The following is a 25,533-nucleotide window of genomic DNA, read 5'->3' as shown; positions in this document are numbered from 1 at the left end:
ATTACTGAGGTGAAGAATATCATTTTTAATACTGAGGACTTCACAATTTTGTCAAGTCAAGGTTTTTTATTAATGCACTTTGTCTTATCAAATACTTTAATTACTTAACAACTGAAGGTTTCATGGACATATTAACTACACCATGCAAAAAATATACATCTCTTTTCTACTCCTAGTGGCTCCAAAATGTGTTCAAGCCACTCCATTTTTAATCTGAATTTCAGCTGTGACCTTGATTTGCAAACTCGAGGAGATGGTTGAAATTTAAACCCATTATAATATTGTCCTTAAAGCTGAACAGTAATTTTCTAACTTAAGTGATCTGTCAAAGAAGAAATCATACACTGATATTCCAGCTTAAGTGGTCAACTAACTCAGTCAACAGTGAACTCTCTCCTGCAAGATAGACTCTCTTGAGATTGGCTCTCAGTATCCATCTGAGAGAGGGGTCTGCCTGTGATCTTATATATAGGCACATTGTAGTAAAGAGGATCAGTGAGGTACACATAGTCAAACTCAAGGTGGTGGTCCAATTAACCCCTTAAGCCCCTATATCCACATACAAATTCTCCAAACTGATCTCCATACATTTCCTTAAAGAATTAGTTGAGAGAATTTGATAACAGATCAAAGCATTTTCTAATTAGTGACCATTTTATTAACTCTTATAACCATTTCTCTTGGCAACATATGGACATTGTTAGGAGAAAATTGATGTTGGTCACTATTGGGACTCAAAGGGTTAAGAGGTGTCGATAGAGCAAGAGAGAGTTGATTGAATTTACAGCCTGGTTTACAGACATTAGAAAAATCCTGGACAATCAGGAATTTCAACATTTTCTGATCATTCCATGATCCAGATAACTGCCAATAAGTCAGAAAAAATCTTTAGTCTAAAGCTAAGAAGGACCAAGCAAAAACAATCGCCCATTGATCCTTAGCTCTGGACAGTATAATGTGTCAAGTTTTCATACCTTGGGAGAAATTAGTGGCCATCATAGAAATCTGGAACATATTAGGAAAATTAAAACTTTATGTTCATGATTCTCCTGATTTGGCTGACAATAGTTTAGTTTACATTAGTAGTCAAAATCTGGGGTGGTCAGTAAGGGTGAAATTCCTATATTGTATTAGATTTTCCCAACATTACATGAAAATAAGGCCGCAGTTGTTCGAAAGATGATAACACTATCAACTGATTAAAACTCTAACCAGTGGATAACACAATTGGTTTTCGTAACATTTATCCACTGGATAGTGATTAATCCAGTGGATAGAGCTATCCAAAGTTTGAACAGCTGGTATTGCATTTAACATTGTTGGAAAGCTTACATGACAAGACCACACTACAGCATGGGTAATGTCATAAAAATTTACCAAACTCAACCATGAAACAACTCTCCTGTCATCAAATCACAAAGGTAAAGTTTTGTGACATTTTATACCTGACAACTGCATTTTATTGTAATAAAACCAAGTAGAAACCATCCTGTTCTGTTATCATACTCTTATGTGGGTTTGTTCAATTTTCTGCCCAACAGTTCCTTACATATTCTTGTACATTTTTGCACACCAATCCAATACTGCTAACAAAAATACCATTTGTCCAAATGCCTTTTTCTAGAGTTTGCACTGATGCTGGAGAAAATTGAGTGCAAGAAATCAAGTCTGTGTCATTTGTAAAACAAAAGAAACAAAATACTGTCTTTATAACTAAAAGTAACTTCCTTTCAAAAATATACTGCAGCATGCTCTTTTTTCTCAGTGTTATAAAATGATGCCAGCTCAACTATTTGGCTTTCATTTTTTCCCAAAACAAAGTGAAAGCCAGGGAAAATAAGTACTTTCTCTCATCAAAGTAACAATCCAGCGAATTATTTTGAGCCTAAGGGTAACATCCTGACTTAAATTTAATACAACAAAATAATGCTGTTCTTTGCCCATAGGTTCTTAATTTAACTGATCACACTTTAAACAAAAAAGAAACTACGGATAGACCTTTCTCACATTCCTAGGCTTAAGTGGACAATTCCATACAAATATACAAATCATTGTATTTTTTCCACCCAAGCCTCGAATTGCTGCCAGTTTGTTTACAGCAATGCGGGAAAGGTCTGTTGTGCATAGCAGTACACAATAATTTTCTTTTACAAATAACAGACTGAAAGACTCACTTGAAAGCACTTCTTTTCATTAATAAGCATGTGACTAGGCATGCGCACGCGCGTGTGTATGTGTTTTTTTTTTTCCAAACTGTAAGGTAAAGACGGCAAAACGCATCTAAATGACCCACAAGTAATTTTTTTCATTAATTAATATTCCAATCCACAGTCCATGTTGAGGTCAAGGTCATCCAATTTCTTCAACATAACTAGCGGGGAAAATTCCTGTTTTATTATGAAGTTCACCTTGCCACCATCCTCCCTCTAACTTGGCTGTTAATGTAATAATGTCTCCAGGTAAAATATCAAGTTCATCACTTTGTGATGCTTTGTATTCATAAAGGGCACGACATCTACAAAGCCCTGCAAATATATACAAAATTAATTGGTAGATATTGGCCTTGATTCAATTTTCCTTGAGGACCATGTAACCCTTGGTTACTAGATACCTTAAGATTGAAGAAAACAATCATAAATCATGGCAATTACAATGAGTAATATTGACATATAGATGACATTTCGTATTTTGACCTGAAGTACACATGTAAGAATAATATTTAAAATGGAGAAAGAATTTACCTCTTCATCTATTTTTTCAACTCTGTTAACATAAAATAACTTTTGGAAGACATTGTTCCATAATCACCCCAATTTCTTTTTGCCTTATTTCCAAAATGATCTGTAAATTTTCATCACAATCAAATGGCAAATCCCTAACACTTGCTTAGTGCTTTGTGTCTGGAAAATTAAGACCTTTTTGTACACTAAAATGCAAAAGCAGCTTTGAGTTTAGCCTTTCAATAGCATGGTTCATATGCTCACTTTTAAAATTCACTTAAAAATGTAGATAGTTCAAGCTTCTTTTTTTTAATGGTTTGTAGCCAGCCAAAAATAGCCTGCCACCTCTATAGAGATAAAGAGAGGAGAAGCTGTTATGTCATGTTGCCATCATAAATGGTAGCAAAATTTCTGGATAACAACAAACCAAAAACATCACTTTAAAAGTGAATTATTTGTAGTGTTTCAAACCTCATCAATCCTATTCAATTTCATTTAATTTGTCAAATGTTGGTGAAATTGTCTGAGGTTGAATCCAACAGGACCGTATCTGAGGTCAGAAAAAGAAATTTTTTGTGCTGTGTTCTCCTACTCCATAAAGCAGGCGCTTGAAATTAGGAAGTTTGGTAAGAAATGTAGAAAAAAGCATGATGCACATGCAAAGTTGTTTTGCTTACCTACATAAACATATTACTTTTTTTGCTGTTTTCGTTGCCATTGCCGTCGTCGTTTTGCTTAACAATTTATTAAGCTCCCTACTGGTTGTGATCCAGAAATCTTAAACTATGGTAAAATGACATCACACTTCTCCTCTTCATTGCCGCTAATTTGATAAGGACTTCAGGTATACACACAGTGTAATCAGAACGCAGAACATCATTGATTTAGAACTGAGACATCCCTAACAGTTTCTGGTAACCTTTACTTCATAGCTGGTACACAGACCTTTTCTATCTTTCTTTTTGAAAATTGACGAACCCATGGAGAACAATGTTGCCTTGGCACAGATTTTTTTTAAATCAATGAGCCTGCGTGCGAAGCAAGCACGCAAGAGCGTGGATGGAGCACGAGAAGGAAGTTGGAGCATGCCTATTTTCTCCTTTCCCCACCCCCACCCCCTTGCGCTTGAGGTCAATAAATCTACCACAGTTTTAATTTTCACACGCACACTCAACGATCTCTAAAGAGAAAATAGAGGTTCTGTGGACAGGCTATAACTTTACAGTCCTCTATAATTTCACTGGTGTGCCCCTGGATAGGATAGCAAAAGACAAAAGATAGGACAATAAAATTTGCACGTTGACATCAGAATTCTTTGACAGTTTGTTGTTTTCTTGTGCAAATTAGGGCTATTGTTCTTAAATCCTCAGCGGGATTGTGAAACTTAAATAAGAAATCAAAAACAAAATGAAAAATGGCCTAATAATAATTATAATCTCACCAGGTGATTCTGTATCTGGGAAATCATCAAATTCATCATCACCTGAAATTATGGACAAAAAGCTCAAAGCACATACAATCAGTAGTAACTTATTATATTAAAAAACCATTCTTCCAAGATCAAACGCATGAATGCTCATTAGATTAACTGGCATTAATAAAATGCCCTTACTTTTGTTGTCCCTCTCATCATGCATAGCAGGCTCTATGTTTGTTGTAACTTGATCAAGTGGAATTCTAAGAACACTCTGGAGCATGCCCTGAAGAAAATATATTATTACAAGTGACATAAAATTACCGCAGCAGTGACATACTGTACCAGGTTTCTAGACTTCTAAACTTTGTAGGGGTGTCGCAATGACAGGTGACCCAGTAGTTCATATACTGGCCCAAAAATAAGGAAAGAAACAGGCATGGCCAATTATTCATAATAGGCAGCATTAAGATTGAAGATTGATCGACGCCTACCTGTTTGTCTTTAGTAGTTTGCACATAAGTCATAAGCCACACATGTGGTTTACTCTGCCCATTCAAGTCTGCTAAAGCACCCTGGACCTTATTAACACTCGCCGTAAGACTATTGATTATTGCATTTGCCTGCAAAGATAAGCAAGGGTTACCACAGAAAAAAGAACCAAAATGGTCAACAGAGCACTATCCTTGATCAGTCTGAGGGCAAGATCATAGGAATTGAGGATATGGACCTAAATGGAAATAATTCTTTTGTAAATGTTACTATAAGTTTTAGCTTAATTTTACACTTGGTTTGAATTTTGTTTTCCTCTGTTTTGAGTATGATAATGATTTTGAAACAAAGGAATATTACAATTAAACCAAGGTAAAAGGCTCATCCTCGGTGTAAGAACCTGTTACACTCACGGGTGATGTAAAACAAAGAAAACAAAGAAGTCAGCACAATAAAACCTAGAAAAACAAAGAAAAAGTTGACAGGTTCTTACACCGAGGTCGACCCAGTAAAAACTAAACCACAAAAAGATTAATTCCCTTGATTTGTAAGATTGCTGTATAATATACAGGGTTGTTGTGTAATGTTGCTTATACACTGTGAATAGCTTTGGGACAATGGAATCTCTAGAACTAGACAAAACACTAACCTCCAGTCCATGGACTTACCCATATGCACTACCCTAAAATGGACTATGATGATGAAGTTTAGTGATTAGGATTAGGAAACTGAGTGAAATCACGTTTCAGGTCAGTTTTCCCAGTATAATGACTCTTAATGGAACTTTGACTCACTGAGCTTCCTAATGCTAATCACTAAACTTCAGCGACGAAGTCCATATTAGGGTAGTCACTATGGGTAGTCATGGGGGTAGACCATGGACTGTGGGTCAGTGTTTTGTCCACCGCCCCTTAAGAAGGATTAGAAAAGAACCGTAGTAGTGACTGAAATTTTCCCTGTAAAGAAAGGGAAGTTTGACTTACATGTGTTAGTTGTGTGGCCACATCTTGCTGCCCTTCTTCATGACAGTAATCAGGAGTTGCAGAATAAGCCTCAAAGAGGGAAGTTATTCCTAAACAGATGAGAAAACTTATCAAATTAAATGTTTCTCTCCTCAGCTGGGAGAGAGAAAGGAAACTCCCCTATAAAACTAAATAAATATAGTGTGATTGCAAGTTAATTCCACTTAACTATGGCTAGTAGTCTTATGTTCTGATATTAAACAGCCACAAATGTTCTTGTACGTGAGGAGACTACAGATAACCATTGCGCCACTTACCATCTCTGGTTTTCTTTTGTTTCTCTAGTGCTTCTGACAAAAGTTGAATCTTTGCTTCCAACCCAACCCTTCTTCTGTCATAATTCATGGGTACCTCCAAATCCTCTTCCTACATGTAAAGGTAAGAGATCACTGTTATGGTTCATTTTAACTGATCCCTTTTACCCCTAGACTACATAATATAACAAGATTATTTTTCACTTTTTTTCATCCTGTTGTCAAAAAATTAGGGCTTCCCACCATGGGCTTTTATCTGTATTTATTTGAGGTGTGATACACATCTGGCATCATAATGATATGGTGCTCTCTCACAGACACTTCAAGTTTACAACTTCATAAAACTGATACCTATGGATAACCTGGTCCCAGCAAAATATACTTCCGGCCCCAGTTGTTCAAAAGTTGGATAGTGCTATCCAGCCGATAAATCACTATCCAAGGGATAAGTGTTAGGTAAACCAAAATTTTGCGCTCTCCAGTGGATAGTGATTTAACTGGTAGATGGCATTATCCACCTTTTGAACAACTGGGGCCAGATCAATAATTATTGCTCTTGAAATTATTTCACTATTAAACTTGCTTCTCACTAAGGTGGATATCTTTGTAAAACAGATAAAGCCCTACATTACTTCTGATCAAGAGATTGATTCTTCTTCTAATTACCCAGTACCAGATTGTTAATCAAATGGAGAATTTGGTATTAGATCAGGAGTCTTTTGGAGTCTCTATATGTACCCTTTCACTTCAGTGTTGTCCCTAATGGTGGTCATCTCGGAAAGAGATAATGTTACCAATCCTTATTCAGTTATCCAAAACAACAACATCTAGATAACTTGTGGTTGAAAAATCTTAGTCAGGGGATGGGATGCAATCAAACAAAATGAACTTACATAACAGTCATACAGGATCTGCTCAGCAGGACCTCTTGGTTCTCCTCTGGTGTTAGCTGCTTTAACAACATCCTCTGAAGGATTAATCTTCCAGACTTCAGCACTAACATTCTCATAATTCTGAAAAAATTGATATTAATATACTGTCAACTCTCTCTTAGATGGGCACCTTTGGGATCTGGCATCAAGTGTCCATCTAAGAGTTATGTCCCTGCTATAGAGAGTCAAATAGAGAAAGTAAAAAGTAAAAAAACAAGCAACCAACTCTAGGTGTCCACTTTAGTGAGGTGTCTGTCTTTTTCAGATGTCCACTAAGAGAGTCAGTCGGCTGCATTTCAGTCTATCACATTACAGCCACTGGCTGCATGAATGACATGTATTTTACAAACACAGATTAGAAGACAGTATGAAAATGTCAAGGCAATAAAAATAAAATGAGAATTAGATCTAAAAAGAAAACGAATTATTACAACAGTCAAAGCTCTCATAACAGACACTCTCATAAAAAGACTACAGTGTCTTGTTGCTGACAACCATCTCAAACTGGTAACTTGGATGGACATGTCCATTATGCCCTTTCAAGAAACAAAAATAATTTGCAGCTCTGATCATCATGCCTTTTTTACAGTATAGTTATGAGACTTAAAAGATTCATATTAAGCTGCTTACGTACTTCCTTGATAAAGAATTGATAACATGCATATAAAAAATACTTTAATATTTTTTACTTACTTGTTGAAGCTGAGGAATCACAGCAGCTAACATGTTACTATACAAGGAGCACATCTCACGCAAATGTGTTATTCTCTCTTCTTCTAATTTTTCACAAGTCTACAAACACAGGACAATATCAAATAAACACAACAATAACAAGCAAAACATTGAATGGATACATGTACTTTTCAATGACATTATCAAGCAGCTGTCAATAAAGTAATGGCTAATGAACAACCCCCTAAAGTGAATGTAAAAGTGACATTATTAGACAGTGGGGGATGGGGTCACTACCAGAGATCATTTCTGCAATAAACTTCGATTATAAGACTCCCCTCTTATAAGTCCCCCCAGTAACAGTTATAGGCTTATCTACCTGTAAACCAAAAAATACATCCAGTTATAACCACCCCCCCCCAAAAAAAAAAGACTTAAGCCTTCCTTTAGCTAATGTATTGTAATGAGTTCAATATTGTAGAATGTTTTGAAGCTTAAAAATGCAAGTAAACTAATTCAAAAAGTATTTTGAACAGCACTACTATATAGCTTGTTTTGAAACACTTTTTTTAGTCCTCCATCCCTTATAAGCCCTCCTAATACCCCTAAAAAAGTTGTATAAGCCCAGGGCTTAATATAAGCAGTGGTTTACCCTTACAGTATGCCCTTAGTGGTTCTTTAACATTATTAACCACGGGGTCCGATGAACTTCTCAAACTCATTAATAATTCATAAAGAAAATACAAAGGAAATTAATTTTTAATGGGTGTTGGAAATCAGATGAAAAACTGCTCATTTTTGCATCCTTAATTTCTCCTTCCAAAATCATTTTGTTTGAGAAGTAATATAATATCAAGCATTCGACGCAGTGTTTCATCACCAGATGACACCTCGAAGTTCATCAAAAATACCCCGTTGCATGTCATATTTTCAACTCCCTTCTCAGTGTTTCATCTGGTGATGAAACACTGCATCTCATGTTTGATATATTACGTAAAGTACTCTGACATGTTACCTATGGTTTCCACATTTTCGTTCAATGAATTAATATTATATTGTAATTAATGGTCTATACTCTTATTGGCCATAGAAAATGATGACAAAATGTTCAAAACTCAAGTGGAACCACAAGTCACAGGTGAGTGGTTTCATAGCAAAGTTTTGAACATATTGACATTTATATGGTCAATAAGAGTATAGACCATGGAAAATTGTTGCCGTGTTGTTTTTCTATAATAACGTCCACAGTTTTTGACATCCATTTCTGTTGAAGTTTCTCTGAAAATTGCACCCACGAACATGGCTCTCAACCATTCAGCGCACGAGAAATCCCTCAGTTATTACAAAAAAAGTTTTCAAAGTACAGTGTATTTAAAGGTTTCAGCCTGAAAAGTAAACAATAATACATTCCTCTCCTTGTTTTCCTACTTGTAGTTTCTCAGAACATATTTTACCTGACAACATTTTAGCATGGAAGCTTCCCATTCAAGCCTTGCTTTCTCAGTTTTTTCATACAGATCTCGGTATTCCTTATCTAAAACATTGATAAAAAGACACCATTCAGTTATTTATCAAAAAATGCATAAGGGCTGTCATCAAGGGAGGGAGGACTGTGTACATTTGCAGGGCTGATAGAAATGTGGACCCAGCTTCTTTGGTAGAAACATGATGTGTTGCATGAAAATTGAAAACATAAGAAAAATGTTAAAACCCACTTTCCACCTACATGTACATCATGGCAAATGAAATGGCAATTAACCCTTTAAGTAACAAGAGAGACCAACTTCAAGTTTCTCCCAACAACATCAATACATAATCAAGTGACGACCTAAATGATAATCTAAAGGAAATGTTTTGATCTTTAAACAAATCCTCAACAAAAAAATTCTTAAACGAAATGTGTAAAGATCAGTCAGGAGAATTTTAGATGTGGATCCATATATAACTGGGTCTTAGAGGGTTAGAATAAAAAGACGTCCCAGATGCTTTATCAGCCACTAGTAGCATGAGGCAAGATTCACCTGCTTTAAATGAACTTTCTGTCATTTTTTTGCACTTAACATCCATCTAAGAAACAAAAGAAAAATTATTGTGAAACAGATATGAAAAGGAAAGGGACTTACTATATCAATGAAAATCACTAAACTATAGAAGATTTAGTCCAATTAACACAGGCATCTATGGTATAAAACTAGTTATAGCTATTGCTAATTAGCACCAATGAGCAAAGATTTTCCCTATACGCACGCGCTTTTCAATTTGTTTAGAAATGTAATGAATTACAGTAATTTAAAAATAATTGAAAAATAGATTGAAATAAATTTGATTGCATAAGCGAAAATTACCATGAAAATAGTGCAATCTTGAAGCAAGGGGCACACATACACCAAACCATGGCCTGGCCAGTACCTCATGCATGCGCACAGCCATGGACAACTGTTTCGCCCTTATTGGGGCACATTATCATGCCATAACCGTCAGGTCAACGAATGGGAAAACTCGTATCTCAAGGACCCTTTACTGCCGAGGTGACTCCTTTAAGCACCAGCTCCACACAACACATGTGGGAGCTGTTGCCTGGGAATCGCACGTCAATTCTCCCACAACGTGCATGGGGAAGGTGGAATACTCAATGTACAGGTTTATATTTGGTCTCTTTTTAAAGCTAAAGAAAGATTTGTGGTGCGCCAATGAAGCCTTCAAATTATTTTGCTTCAAAGACACAATAAATTTTACCCTGTTGTTTTTTCTTTGCGGAAGGCAATAAAAAATTCCAGAGTGCAAATACGACAGCTATCGCCTTTGATGCAAATGAATATCCACCCAATGATTGGTTGAAGACGTGATGAGCACGGGACTCACAAACACACACACACACGGCTCATGGATTCTGTATCACATATTCGCTCGAAAACAATGCATTCTCTGTTCTGAATTACATCATAAATGTTGCCTTACATTACTATATGCTGGAACTATCGCGCACGGTTCTATTAGGCTGCTGCCTCACAGCCTCGTGTCTTTGCGAGGCTGCTCATTGGCAATAACTTTCACTAACATGCTGGAGGTTCCTATTTCAAATCTTTCTGAACACAGCTGTCTCTGTGGTCATCTAATACCTTTGAGATCTCTTTCTCAGAGAGTACTTTGCCACCTTTTCCGGCCCTTGCTTCCTCCACCTGTTCAAACATAGCTTCTGCCTCTTTTGCTTTGGTGTAAGCAGTGCGTTTCGCCTAAAGGGTGAACAAACAGAAACCAATAGGGATAAAAGGGATTATTTCCAGTAATACTCAATAATCGGTTCAATAGGTCAATACAATTATTTCTGATGACCAGTTATCAAACCTCAACCAATTCAAGATGGCACATACAACCAGAGCTTACGATAGTTTGTAGACTACTGTTTTTTTTTCTTGTATGGGTAGTAAGTCTATAATGCACTATTTTCAAAAGATAAAATGTAGTAAGTACTCAGTTTCATGACTAAGTAGAGAAAGGCCACTTTGTTGACTAGAAGAGCGACATGCAACAGGCCTCACATCCCAGACATTCAGGTCGACATTCAACATATGCCAAGCACTACATAAAAGTATGCCTAAGCACATTATGCTCTTCTTTACATAAAGAGATACAATGTGCTGGATTGTCATCAATGTTAGGGATTTTTGAGGGATAGGTTATTAGTTAAGCTTTCCATTAATTTATGAATTAAAGTAATGGCTTTTATTACAGTTCTCTATTACACAACTGTTTTGCCCATCTGCATATTCTTTTTTGTTGTATATTAATTATTGACATTGCAATAGAGTAATTAGTAGCAAATACCTTGAGAGCATCATTTAATTTATCAGAGAAACTCTTGTAAGCCTTGTCCACCAAAGCTTCCACCTGAAGGCAATATTAGAGAATGGAATCAGACAATGTCTAATATTATAATATTGTCTACTTATTAAAGCAAACATGTTTGGTTCAGTATGCTGCAGCAAAACACTCAACTACACTTGAAGTTTTTCTTTTTAAGTTTAACAACAATAATGGGCAACTCCTATTGAATTTTGGTGAGCCTTGGGCCCCCGCGAAATGATGAAACACTTTTCACCCAAATCATGTTCAGGTGGAAAAATATCTCCAGTTTCCCATTTGAGCACCTCTCTCAACATTGCGTTAATATAAATGGTTTCCTATGACTGACTGAGTTATTAAACATCATCTTTTTCATCCAACATGTTACATTATAAACAAAAGTTGCTGCCAGTAAACAAGCTCACACCATTATTGCAGCAGTTTTGTGTGGGCTTAATCTTTTTAATGTTCAGTCAAACTTTGCTTGCTCATTTGGCCACCCCATGTTGTGTAGGAAAATGATGGTGATCTCATATGGAAATAATAATGAAAGATTGTTTAGCTGGGATGAACATTTGCAGACATTTTGTGAAGCTAGGGTCACATGATGACAGGATGAGAATAATACTGTTTTGAATAAAATAAAATACAGAAATTATAACCATCTGAAAGCTGCAAAACAAAACTAAGGGCATCTAAGTATATAAAAAAAAACAGAACACTAAACAAAACTTGAAGCCATATATGACCCATTTGACGGAAAATCATTTATTTGTTCATTTGTCTAGTACCCAGGAAATTATCCTAGAAATTCTTAAAGAGATAAGCTACATAACAAACCAAAAATAGAGGATATCACATGGCCGCGTGGAGATACGAAATATTTCACTCGTTCGCTCGGCTCACTCGTGAAATATTTTTCCAACAGGAGAAGAGAAATTTCGTATCCCCAAGCGGCCATGTAATGTTCTATTTACTATATAAACACCAATGAAATACAAAACCATTTTACTTAAATATTTTTTTGGTTTGAAAGGCACGATTTATTATGAAGCAATAGCAACGGTGTTATTTTCACATGTGAAGATATCAAGTTTTTGCCCGAAAACTTATTTCATTGGTGTTTATATAATAATATGTTATTCTTCACAGCGGCTAAAATAGGACAAAATATTAATACCGCTTTCCTTGTCTTTACTTGAGTTTCCACAAATGTTTTGACCTGTTTAGAGACTTCATCATGTAACTGAGTTCCAAGGGTTCTAAGAAAAATGCAAATTGAATATTAAGAGTGTGCGAGGCAAGACAAGGGCTACTTGAAGATTTACCTGCATCAAAGAAAACAACAACAAGTCCTTGGGAAAAAATTGCACTTATGCAAAAGTTCTGGCAAATAGGTTTCATCTGAATCATAGGATTTAATGCAGAAATTCAACTGATAGACAAATCTTGGTTTAAGAATGGTTCAATAAAACATTTTGATGACATGCAGACTTAAAATGTGAAAATTCATTTGGACAGTACAAAATGCAGACTGCAGTCACTGAGTGAAGACCATTGTTTGAGGGTTAGAAAACAATGGGATTATTATTGTCTTGTTCTCATTTGCGAGGTGAAAACAATGATCTGCAGCAGTCTGCATTTTGTACTCACCAAAAATTTATTACATGTCTCCATAGCTGTTGAGAGTTGCAGAAAATGCTGAGTGCTTCAGCATTTTACAAAGTCATTCACACTGCTGACATTCACGTAGTTGACTTTTTTAACTTCATGGGTATAGAAGGCAACTATGTGAATGACAGACTGTGCTTCCAACAAATCTGCGAGTATGTTAAAAGCATATGCAAAAAAAGAATCCTCTGCTCATAAGGTAAAGTGTACAAGACAAAGCTAAGCAGAGAAAAGGAAATTAATAATCTTATCAAGAAAAGCAACTTGATACTTGCAATGATACTTGATCTAATTGTTTTATCCCACAGTGAATCCCCTAAAGGGACTGGGCCAAGTATTTGCATTACAAGGCATTCATATTTTTAATTTGGGAATTAGAACAAAGAGAAGATTAACTGGGGTCAGCTGCATAAAAGATAACGCCAGACATAACGCTAACATGTGGCATTATGATACAGAGTTTGAGTGGCTTAATGTCCAACATTAGCACTTCTGTCTGACATAAAGAATTATACAACTGCGGGCCCAGGGTGCAAAGAAAGTCAGTTATACAGCTATATAGTACAGCTATATAGTAGCTTGGGCATTTGATAGCCCAAAAGTCATTTCAGCCAGCCCAGAAAAAATTTTTGATGAGCTAGATTGATTACAGTTCTTCTGTAATTTGATTACCCAAATAACTTGACTTGCCCTGCGGGCAAGTTGAAAACTGAATTGAGTTCATAGCCTGATAGCCAAAATCCACTAACTCCGGGCTATTGGATACTACTTTCTTTGCATGCTGAACTGGCCCCTAGCTGATGATTGCCGCTGCAGGTAGCTTATCACTGGCAGAACGATGGTCAATTACAGAAATTCACCGACAATCAAATTCCCTGCTGACGTATTCCCTGTTCACAGATGTCCTTCCGCTACAAAGTTTAAAATAAGACTAGAATGCACCAGCGTCAATTGATCAAACGTCCTTTTAATTTCTATGGCTTACTTTCTGGCAAATAAAATGAACTGAATGTAAAAAGTGAAAGAGAAATAGCGAAAAATTCAACTTCTAATTAAATCTTTTCTTATGGTTTAGAATAAACTATTCTCAAAACCGAGAATGTTTTGATCAAAGCTGTGTAAATCGAACTGAAACTGTGCATGGAACCTTGTGTTTCCTGTATTTATCTTACCTATTGTATGGGATATGTGTGAACGTCGTCATTATGTATCGGTATATTTTTTTTTTTACACAACGAGCAAGAATACATTGACTGAGAATATACACAGCGGGGGGCAGCTGTAGTGTCAACTATTACTAGTTAGTAAAAGAGAGGTGTGTTATGTTACTGCTACTGTACAAAACATCATATTTATTTAAATCTTTACCTGTGGATTTCTGATTCATTTTGCATTTCAATAATTACACTTTCCCAAGATGACTTGAGAGTCCTGGTATAAAAATACAATAATAAAATATTAATGTACAAACCACTAGGTTTTGGTATTAAGATGGTGTAAGTTCTAGTAGACTTTTGTCCTTGGTTTAAATTTTATTTTTCTTTATTTTTGGGTATGGTAATTTATAAAATCGAATTTGAAAGTTTTAAAATAAAAAGTGAGCCAAAGATAATATTGAACTAGCCACACTCAGCTAGCATAACCCCATCTGTCAGGTAAAGATATCCCATTAAAGAAGAAATGTGCAGGTGCAAGAGTAACCCTAGCACTAGGTAGCCCATCCCTCCTTTCAAACAGGTCCCTAGAACTGTAGTCTTTCTCAGCTAATGTCAAAGTCATCCCTGTGATCATTGAAGAGTTGTTTCCATTTAGTTGCAGTGATTGCTAGCGCTTGACTTTTTTTTTGAGAGATCCTAACCATCATAGCCATCACATATGGAAATGAAGGATAAACTTTTATTATTTGTATTTTATTTCAATTTGAATACCAGTCAGTCAATCAACTGGTTTGGTATCACAGACCTCACTCCTGCTGAATCTGCCTATGACAACTTATCTTGCTCAGGTGTATTGCACAACAAATATTAGAGCGGTTTTCATTTGAGTGTCGAAAAGTAATTGGTTTTGCACTTTCTACACGATGGGATTGGCTTAAAAGATTCGCGCCACCTTTTCATCCAATCAGAAGTAAAACCAAAGCCAATTGTGACGCGCTCGCATGCATTTTCCCGCGCTTTGCATCAGCCACATGTAATTACTTCGAGTTTTGATTGGTTCAATGTATTGTCTGTGTCCTATGTGATTGGCCAGAGTAATTACTATGGTTTTGGTTTTACGACACTCAAACGAAAACCACTCTATTGCCACAGAAACCTCCTATGAGTGACCACCCAAAGATTACGGTAAGTGATCATCTAAAATACTCAAACAACAACTAGACATCTTCTAAGAAGAGGTTTGGGAACATCTTCTTTGTGGAAGAGACTTTATTGGAAAAAGCAGAAAATTCCATAATATTCTTTAAACTACCATTTGGGCAACCTGACTTTTGCATTATCTTCTGTTCTTTGCATGAACTGCATGTGCAGTGTATGAAAATTTACAAAAAACTTATGCATTGCATGTGCATATCATCCAAAGAACAAAAGCAGCATACAAAGAAAGTGGTGCCTAATAGCCTGGGGCTAGCAGATTTTGCTATCGGGCTAGTGAATTCTGTTCTTAACTTGCCCGATGCCAGGGCAAGTGATTTTTTGGGGGCGGATTCAAATTACAGAAGAACTGTAATCAATCCTGGTAATCAATTTTTTTTGCGGGCTAGTTGAAATGACTTTCAGGCCAGTACATGCTAGCTACAGGTTGCCTGAATGGCAAGCTGTAAAACTGACTTTCTTTGCACCCTGAAAAGATATTGCAGATGAAGCAACACCCAAAGTTAAAGAATATTGTGGTATTTTCTGCTTTGGGCAATTAAGACTCGCCCACAACGAAGATGCTCCCAGACTTCTTCAGGGAAGTCACTTGCAATATGCATAATTCCAGGTTGTCACTAAAAGTTTCTCATTTACTCTGAGTAGTGTAGTACATACAGCAAACATGGAGATCAAACTATGCATCAAGTAGTTGCTTGACAGTTGCTCGCAAGACTGGTTTAAAGCAGTGGTTGTGATTGCTTATGAGAGGTTGTCATTTACAAGAGGATTAAAATTAAGTAATTTGCCTAGGAAAATTTTAATGTTTTGGATCGTCAGTGGGGCACTTATAGATGGTCCTCGGTGTGGATCCATACCAATTTCCACCATTTTACAGAAATCGGTCAGATTTTTCATAATAAATGTTAGGAAATCAGTCAGCATTTATCCTAGATCCACACTTGAATCCCACATGAAATTCAATTGTAGCTGTACAACCTGTAGCAGTATTGAGCCTGCCAGTAAGTTCGCTCAATCCTTACCCAAGTGCATCTTTGGAAGTTTTTTGAGCTTTTGCTGCAAGCCTGCTCAAGCTTTCAGCATACGTTTGTTCTATCTTTGCCCTAAGAAATAATAAAATATAACTGAAACAGTCATTTTATTTAAGTCATAGGAAGAAATCACTGATGCATGACAAATAATTATAGCTATAACATGAAATTAACTGAAAAAATTAACTATTACAAATAATCTGTGCTTCCTAAGTTCACTTAATGATGAACTTTCCCCCAAAATTAAAACATTTTATGACTTTCAAATGAGTGGTATGTACTTCATTAAATTCACCAATCTGGGGAGTCAACAGGAAGTTACAACATGTTGATCAAGGAAGCCCTAAACATCTGATCTTAAATTTCTCTTTGGGGCTATCTTAGCTTGGTGTTTGTTTTATCTGAAAGTCAGATGGCTAACAACGAACAATTTCAATCTACAGATAGTCCTGTATAAGCTTACAGACACGAGTAATTATAGACAAAAACCAACCAAACCACAAGGAAAACGTACCACTTATCCACAACCTGTCACGAAAATATCATATTAATCGTGTTTTAATATCTGGTTACATGTTAAACTGAGGTGATTACAAATTCGATTTAAATATTTCCATTTGTTTTATTTACCACATGGAATTTAACAACCTAAACCTACTGAAGTTATGAGCAACATCTTAGCTTTTTAATGTTTTATAATTTTCCATGACATCTACAGCTTAATGACTGGGATGCCTAACATAGCTACCTTTCATTAAAGATAGACGAAACTTCACGACAAAATTCATTGCCTTGCCGGCACAATTTCCGCAGTTCCTCGTAGCCTTTTTGTTCCTGTTTATAAACAACAGATAAGACTATTCACTTAGTTTAAAAAAGGCTTTCAATATAAGATCATAGTTGAACAGCTGTCTGCTTGATTTATATTTTACAACCAAATCAAAGTTTTTCAATTTGTTTTAGGAGATTAACGTACCCAGAAAGCATCCTCAAATCTTGTCATGGCTGATAGGGAAAGCTCTAAGCTGTGGTTTATCCAAAGAGACTTTGACAACTCCACCAACGATATTTCAACGCGACGGCAGCCATCTTTGTGTTCATTCCCAGAGGTCTGTGCAGCAGACCGTGAATCAGCTGTTGTAGACTGTGCAATCTCAGCATGATCTCGGTAGGGGACGCGGTTGGGTTATTTGATACTTTATTTGCCCACCACAAACAGGTTATAGTTCCTAGTACTACAGAATCATTGGACATGAAATAATTTCACATGTTTTTTTATTTATTCAACTACACTAATTGACAAAGATATCTCACAAATTGGAGAAGCAAGAACAACGGTTTCCCAAATCCTTTCACTTGGGGACGAGAAGGCGCCTAGCTACAACATTAAGATTCCTTGACCAGCTAGACAGTGATACCGGTTCTACAAGGCAGGAACTTCCATCATTTATAGTGGCTAAAAGACAGGAATGGGACATACTCATCAAATCAATGCAGGTGTGCAGGAAATAGATAAAACGGATCACCTCATGACATCACAAATAACCCTAAATTTTCTTCCTCAGCAAAAAAATTTAAGGGAGGGGTGGATGAAGGGCAATGAAATTTGTCCCCAGAGATATCATCTTGGTTTTATTGATTATCTTGCAGCAGCCTCTGATCAAGTCAAATTTTATCTCAGAGGGGAGAGGGGGATAATCCTGACAATGACCTATAAGGGGAAGCCCCACCCAAAAAAGGGGTACTTTTCTCAGACTTCCGGTATATGAAGGGGTAGTGATTTCACTAGTGAAAGTAAATGAAAGGATAGGAAAGTCTGTCCTTAAGCCATCTAAAGGGCCTTGGATTAAAATATTTCGAACAGATGCACAAACCCTCAAGGGGAAGAAAAGGGGAAAGAGTTGTTGAGAAGCCCCCATGGGATTTTAGCATGCTCGACAATAGCACTTTATTCACTTTCGTGGCTTGCACTGAAATTTTAGCATTGCTTCCTAACCTACATTGAGTTGTTATAAAGGGTAATTTTTATGCCTTTTTTTTGCTCTCATGAGATTGGCTCTTTCTGTGCAACAAAACAACATTCCAGCAGAATTATTTTTGGCATTCACACTTTTGAGTTTCACAGTAGATGTACAGTCAAGCTAAAGAATGCAAAGCAGTCAAGTATAAACACCTGCTATGTCAATATTAAACACAAGAAAGTCAACATTTACGTTGTCTTGGCCACAAAATCTTTTATAAAATAATATTTCCAAAGGCTTTGACCCCCAGATCCAGGCCTCATTCCACTCAATGACAGGGAGAAAAATAATAATAACAGTGTAAAAGTATTCATTTTTCATATTTATTTATTTAGATTTATTGAGTAAATAAAGCTGTTTAGCAAAAATATTTACAACTGTTTTTTAAACCTAATGCATTAATTAGCAACATTCAGGCTTGAAAATTAAACATCCTGTCTGGTCATCTGCAAGAAGTACATTTTCATGTAAGACAAGAAACTTTTCATCCTCAGCTTCCCTGATAGGCAAAGGCTTAGGCAAGTCATCTTCTGACTAAAGCATAAACTTATGGTGCTTAACACTTCTCAGAACTTGCAGGCCAGAACACAGACCAGACCAGTCCAAAGAATTCACCAATCGTTACAATCTATTCAGAACAATCTATTCCTAAATGACATGTACAGCAGAGATTGGTTTTGTGAAAAACATTTCAAGAAAAGGCTGATATTTCATTATCATAATGAGCAGTCTGTCCACTGGCCAGGTCTGATTTTTGGAAAGGGCCCTTAAACAAGGATATGATTGCCCTGGGCAAGCAAAATTCAAACCCTGACTATCCTAAGGACAAGCTAAACTAATATTACAGCCGAAGCTCTTGTAGACAACTAACACAAAAAATTAGAAAAAGTAGTCGTAACTAGAGCTGGTCGCTCAGGAGATTGAGCTATTGTAAGCGACCACATGGTAAACCAATAGAGGGTGGTCACTTACGAAAGCTTCAGAAACTCATCAATAATTCATAAAGTAAAAACTTAAGAATTAAATGATTATTGACTGTCCTTGACTGGTTTTACAAAGGTGGTCGTAACTAGAGCTGGTCGTCTATGAGAGTGGTCGCAAGGAGAGCTTCAACCATATTCAAATTTTCTTCAAGCCCTGAACATCTATTCCCTGAGCCCACATTACTCTAATTTGTATACCTAATCAGACATTCACATTCTTCAGGCATCAGAAAAAAAGGAAGAATGAGTGTGGGAAGATCACAGGAGGACTAGAAAGAAAAAGAAGGGAACCCCCTCTGTAACAAATTATCCTCCTTTTTTCACCTCTCTGTTCTACTTTTTACACAGCTTGACCATACCCATCTTTACACCTTGAAAAGATTCTTTTACAAGAGATCACATGATCTCAGGTGGTTATTTGAATAAAACTTATAATTTACACCTTAAATTATTCCTTGGAATTAGAAACTCTTTTATCATAATATATTATATTCACTTGTTACTATGTACACTTTATGGATGCTCTACTCACAAAAATATTTTTGATCACTCTGGAGCAAAATTAAAGGCTAAAAACTAATTTACGTATTTCCAGATATTCTACTGAGGGGGGCGTAAGGGGAGTACAAATACCGCAAAACAGCACAGAAATACGTATCTTATAAACACCACACAGAATAACACAAGAAAACCACAAACTGCATTAAAATTACCTGAAGATTTCTATAAAATACCTCAAACCTCTTAGTTTTGTAAAACCGCAAAACTGCAACTTAAATAGATTCCACAAAACTGCATGAAAAATTGAGCAAAACCGCATCACCACGCCCCCCCACACCCCCCCTCTCTACTCCTAGTCTGTTGTAAATTTCTTTTCTCAGAAAACTATTTCAAAAGGGTTTCTGTAAAAAATTCCAACATATGATTTACCATAAGCTTCCAGATTTCCTTCCTAATTGCCTTGAAATTGTTAAAGACAAAGAATTTGACATGAGATTACTGTATACTATTTATTAGCCAATTTCCTGAAAGAATTTGTGTAGAAAATCTGATAAAGGATCAAAGCACTTTCCCTTTGGTGATCTTTTTCTTAACTTAATGACCTTTTCTCTTGATTATGTATTGATTTTATCAGGAGAAAATTGATGTTGGTCACTCTTGGGTCATTAAGGGATAATGGGGTAAACCAAAAGTAAAGAAGTTGTACGTAGCTCTTAAAAAACGACACATCATCAACGTAACAGTAGTAGAGGATCCTCTCCAAACAGGGCAATCTAAGGTTGCTTACCAATAGTCAGGATTGGCCAGCCAGTAGGCTTTTTCTCTTTGAATTTTTGCCAAAACCCAGCACTGTCCAGAATACTATTTAGGGTTTCAGGGGCAGATCTAGGGGGAGGGTGCAGGGGGTGTGCACCCCCTCCCCCCTAGATGACCTGCGGTTTTCTAATACAACTGGTATTCTGCAAAAAAAACAAAAAACTATGTGGTTTATTAGTGTTGAAGTAGAGCAAGAGACAAGTGCACCCCCTCCTAAAAAAGAATCCTGGATCCGCCCCTGCGGTTTGACGGATCTGGCGGAACAATGTCTTTACAAGTAGACCTGTCTAACCTGCCAGTAATGACTACTGGTAAGAACCCTAAGTCTTTCAAACAGTTATTCCACTTAATTTATCTGTTAGGGTGCCCCTCCATTGATTGCAAATTATATACTCCTTACAGCCTTAGCAAGCTCTTTAGCTGTAAATACAATACCAAGAACTCCACAAATAAATCCAAAAATTACAACTGAAACCCTCACCACAATGTTGTACCACTTCAGCTCTTTCCATTTCAGGACCATGTGGAAAATACAGGGGAACATAAAACAGAGACAAGTACCAGTAAAGCTGCCGACCAGCCCCATGACTAACCCAAAGTGGGGGACAACTATGGCTAGAAGAAGCCCAAAGGATAAAACAAGGGGGCGAGAAACTAGGATCCAGAACCAATGATAATTTGTGCCCCTCTGTAGGTGTGGAAAGAAGGGTAAGATTTTTTGATCAAAGGTCTCCAGCACGATGTAGCTTACAATAGGAAAGGCAGTGAATACATTGGTCACCACCAGAACGTTGGCCAAGATGTAGAAAACTTGACTGGTTTTCAGGTTAACTGTAATAGCTTGCTCTGTATTGACACCAAATCTGAGGACAGGCAACAGACCAAAGGCTACTTTGACGATAGCAGCCAAAAGGAATGCAGCATTCATCATCATGGGGTAATGTTCTGGATGTCGCATGCTTCCCTCGACACCTGGGAACACAGCGTGAGCTGTGTAACTGAACACAATCACACCAAAACCGACGGGAAAAGTATTGATGTCGAATGGTGGAATTTTGTCTATGTTCATTTCATTGTACTGTGTTATGGAGTAAGTAATGATTGTTAGAATTGACGACATCAGGGCAAAAACTGAGATCATGCTGATCCATGCAATCACTGACACCCTTCGAATAAAGAGTCCAGGCAGAGCAACGCAGGCACTGATAGCTGACCAAGTGTAAATATCCAGGGGTGCAACTTTGCGGAGAATGTCATTAAAAATAGTTCCCAAGAGAACTAGGTACGTCACTACTCCCCCAAACATTTCACAAAACTGTACCAAGCTCACAATTCGGTTGCCCCATCCAGGCCATACGGCTTCTCCGACCTCCGGGTAGTTGACCCTCACGCGTTTCTTCTTCCCCGTACGTTTGGATGTTTCATACAAACACTCAACCAACAGCTTGCCGGTGTAACAGCACAGGAAGGCTACCAGTGCATTAGCAGCAACTGCTGCCCATCCCCCCATTCGCACAGCATACGGCACTCCGAGAATCCCAGTTCCTTGGATAAGATTTGTCACATTCCATCCGGCGAGGAAGGCTGAAGCGCGACGATCGTCCGACGGTTTTTCAAGCAAAGAAACGGTCATGGTGGCGGATTTGAGCTTTTGTATGCTCTGAGAAAAGGCACCTCTAGAAAAGCTTCCACCCATCACAGAGGAAGATCTTCGCTTCTGAAAGCTTGACCTTCCCAAGAGATGCGTTTGTTCATCTAACGTCACAACCGTCGGCTGTTCACTTACATCCCGCTCGCGGTTACTCAGTGCGATCTCTTCACTGTCTTCTGAGATCGGTATTGCTTTCATTTTTTTCCTCTTAGGTCGTTCTTCTCAGAATGAAGACCAGTTTAAAGTCTTCGATAGTTATTGTACGGAAGAAGTGTACTTGTCACGTCCCATCCAAACATGCAGATTACTCATCTCCACATGTACAATACAAAACATTCTCAAACTCATTAATAATTCATTAAGAAAATACAAAGGAAATTAATGTTTAATGAGTGTTTGGAAATCGGATGAAACACTGCTTAGTATTTGCATCCTTAATTTCTCCTTCAAAAATGATTTTGTTTGAGAAGAAATATCAAACATTCGACACAGTGTTTCATCACCAGATGAAACACCTCGAAGTTCGTCAAAAATACTCCGCTGCGCGTCGTATTTTCAACTCTCTTCTCGGTGTTTCATCTGGTGATGAAACACTGCATCTCATGTTTGATATATTACATAATAAACCGCTAAATATCTTGCCCGGGCGCGGATACCGGCGGATTATCGGGGGATTTGGGGGGCTGCGATTGTTTTGGTCAGCACCGAGAAATACTGACCTCTGGACTAACACGTGCTCATCATCATTAGCCTGCGTGGAAGTCGTCTCCAAGTAACAGGAAAAGTGCAGGAAATCCGCGAAATAATTCTTACAGTAACTTCTCGTTGTTTCCTGTGAAGCTCGTCAATTTGAGTGGACATGACGGCGCCGCACCCCCCCCCCCCCCCGCCAAGTTTATTTATTTCCAGGGAAAATCTCAAGTGGTCAAAGCCTGTGTACAGGCATCCATCTCCCCTCGGGAAAACTCGGAGAAGGAGCAGCTCCTCTCCAATTTTTCCTGAGAGGTCGGAGAGGGGGGTACACGGGCTAATTGGTTAGAGAAGAATATCCTCCAAAAAAATTTATAATCAATCAGAAGGAACTTTTGTTCAAAAAATTTTCAACAGACTGAACAGACAACAGAAGCCATAACCCCGATTATAGCCTGGGTAAAGACGTCCCCTCTCCCTCAGAAAAAGAGGGGACATCTGTATACAGGCTACCCGGTTTATTCCTGTTGTCAAAAAATGTTGACTGTGGACAACTGTTTCGTCCGCTGATCTAAAGCTTCTTTCTTTCCGGGAAATGCCCGGTGAATTTTTGGGGGGGGGGCTAGCCCGAGGTCCTAACCCTCACCCTTATAAATTATATACCATTTTCAACATAAAAGGTGCCACTTTTGTATACTCCTATTGATAAATGGCACCCCCACACATTAATGTCCACTTTAAACGGCGGCAAATGCAAACTGTCTTTCATATAACCAGGAAGTTTTCTTGACTTTTTCACAGCCACAAAAGACGTCTGTTAGCTCTTTTACATGCTTTTAGGTCCTTTTACAGGCTCTAGGCTCTTTCTTATTCTTCACCTCGTGAAATCTCTGCCCTTTTATAAACCTGTAGTCTGCTACACAGCCGTTTTTAGTGTCGTCACGCAACGTTCCCCCCCCCCCCTCCCCCACTAGTGGAGAGAAGCGTTGCGTGACGACAATAAAAACGGCTGTGTAGCAGACTAATAAACCTGAAGCCTGAAAGATACTTCCTTCGGGCGGAGCCTCCCTGTATAAGGCATTAGGGAGCTTAACCCTTTAAACCCTAATATCAAAATTCAAATTCTCATTTGTTATCCCTATGCGTTTTCAATAGAAGTAGTGGGGAGAATTTGTTGAAGTATCAATTAGATTCACCTTGTGTGATCACGTCCTCGATTCTCATGACCTCTGTGTCTTATAAAGCTGTCACTTAAAAGGTACAGTTCCGCTGCTTCAAACCTTTTCTATTTTGAAACATACTAGATCTGTAGATTAGTGAAACTGTTTTGTACGATCACCATACCACTGCTAAATAGTCATGAACGAATCTATTTATTTATATATGGACATTTTAATTAAAATGTCTTGTTTATAAACTGTAAATACTTTATTAAGCATTCAGTTATTCAATTTATTTATATACTTCATATCCTTTTTTTTTCTTTTTTGTTTCTTACAGCATTAATACTTCTTTCTCTGTTTTCGCCTTTCCCCACCTCGATTATTTTTTTCTATTTGCGGGGGAGCGTTATTGTCAGTTATCGCGCTTATTACATTTCGTTTGCTTCGTCAAATGTTTTTGGAGTTGAATTCTAAAGGACTGTATCAAAGTTTAAGAAAAGAAAAAGAAAGTTGTTGTCTTGTGTTCCTGTCCGCGACAAAACGTGAATTTAGGCACTTTCACGTTGTAGTCGTGCAACGAGGGCAAAGAAATGTACTTACAATTCGAAAGTCATATTAAAAAAAAGTTTGCATTATTAATTTTGACCCTAATAACGCGCCATAGATCTAAACCTGTTCTGCTTTTTTGCCGTTCTCGTTGCCGTCGCCGTCGCTCCCTATGGGGAATTGCAACGTCGCTGAAAAAGTAAATTTGCGTTCTTTCAGTCTTTATCGCGATTATTCCTACTTACTTACTTTGTCAAATGTACGCGAACCCGCCCGAATTTGAATTCCAAGGGAACATATTCAGGTTCAGAAAGCGGAATAAAATTTCTTCGTTGCTTGTTTACGCTCTCCATAAAACACGAAATTAGGCATCTTCACGTCTAAGTCCGGCAAAAACGGCAAAGAAATGTACAAAAAGCGTGATGCACTTGCAAAGTTGTTGTTTTGTTAATCTAAACCTACTGCTTTTTTTGCCGTTCTCGTTGCCGTCGCCGTCGCTCCCTATAGGGAACGTCGTTGAAAAAGTGACGTTCTTTCAGTCTTTATCGCGATTATTCCTACCTACTTACTTTGTCAAATGTACGCGAGCCCTCCCGAATTTGAATTCCAAGGGAACATATTCAAGTTCAGAAAGCGGAATAAAATTTCTTCGTTGCATTTTCACGTCTTAGTCGTGGAAAAAAGGCAAAGAAATGTACAAAAAAGTGTAATGCACGTGCAAAGTTGTTGTTTTGCTTAT

The 25,533-nt window shown here is 37.5% G+C and overlaps 2 protein-coding genes across 3 annotated transcripts; both read right to left on the bottom strand.

Moving 5' to 3' along the window:
* Nucleotides 1–46: 46 nt before the first annotated feature.
* Nucleotides 47–17,558, bottom strand: LOC140931006 (nostrin-like). Of its 2 annotated transcripts, XM_073380752.1 has the most exons (17): nt 17,400–17,558; nt 17,172–17,257; nt 16,415–16,495; nt 14,389–14,451; nt 12,530–12,611; nt 11,332–11,394; nt 10,626–10,739; nt 9,528–9,573; nt 8,961–9,040; nt 7,528–7,626; nt 6,796–6,915; nt 5,906–6,014; nt 5,610–5,698; nt 4,629–4,757; nt 4,333–4,420; nt 4,162–4,203; nt 47–2,525 (listed from the first exon to the last, which is right to left on the bottom strand). In XM_073380752.1, the coding sequence occupies exons 1-17, from the start codon at nt 17,424–17,426 to the stop codon at nt 2,350–2,352; spliced, it is 1,494 nt and encodes a 497-aa protein (XP_073236853.1). In that variant the 5' UTR covers nt 17,427–17,558; the 3' UTR covers nt 47–2,349. The 2 variants fall into 2 exon arrangements, with proteins under 2 accessions (XP_073236853.1, XP_073236854.1); XM_073380753.1 differs by lacking the exon at nt 17,172–17,257 and having other exon boundaries at nt 17,400–17,542.
* Nucleotides 17,559–20,267: 2,709 nt separating this feature from the next.
* On the bottom strand, nt 20,268–22,724 carry LOC140931003 (vesicular inhibitory amino acid transporter-like). Its single transcript, XM_073380749.1, has one exon. The coding sequence runs from the start codon at nt 22,591–22,593 to the stop codon at nt 21,130–21,132; it is 1,464 nt and encodes a 487-aa protein (XP_073236850.1). The 5' UTR covers nt 22,594–22,724; the 3' UTR covers nt 20,268–21,129.
* Between the last annotated feature and the right edge of the window lie 2,809 nt (nt 22,725–25,533).

The sequence above is a fragment of the Porites lutea genome, chromosome 3 (genome assembly GCF_958299795.1).
Source record: "Porites lutea chromosome 3, jaPorLute2.1, whole genome shotgun sequence".
Taxonomy (NCBI): Eukaryota; Metazoa; Cnidaria; class Anthozoa; order Scleractinia; family Poritidae; genus Porites; species Porites lutea.
The sequence above is the reverse complement of the archived record's forward strand: the minus strand, read 5'-3'. Positions and strand labels throughout refer to the sequence as shown.

Excerpts from the sequence above, each read along its gene's own strand:
- LOC140931006 (XM_073380752.1), bottom strand. The coding sequence starts at position 17,426 with ATGACAAGATTTGAGGATGCTTTCTGG. Across the intron at positions 17,258-17,399 it reads GATTTGAGGATGCTTTCTGG|GAACAAAAAGGCTACGAGGA; the intron begins GTACGTTAATCT and ends GTTTATAAACAG. Across the intron at positions 11,395-12,529 it reads AAGTAAAGACAAGGAAAGCG|GTGGAAGCTTTGGTGGACAA; the intron begins GTATTAATATTT and ends TATTGCCTTCAG.
- LOC140931003 (XM_073380749.1), bottom strand. The coding sequence starts at position 22,593 with ATGAAAGCAATACCGATCTCAGAAGACAGTGAAGAGATCGCACTGAGT.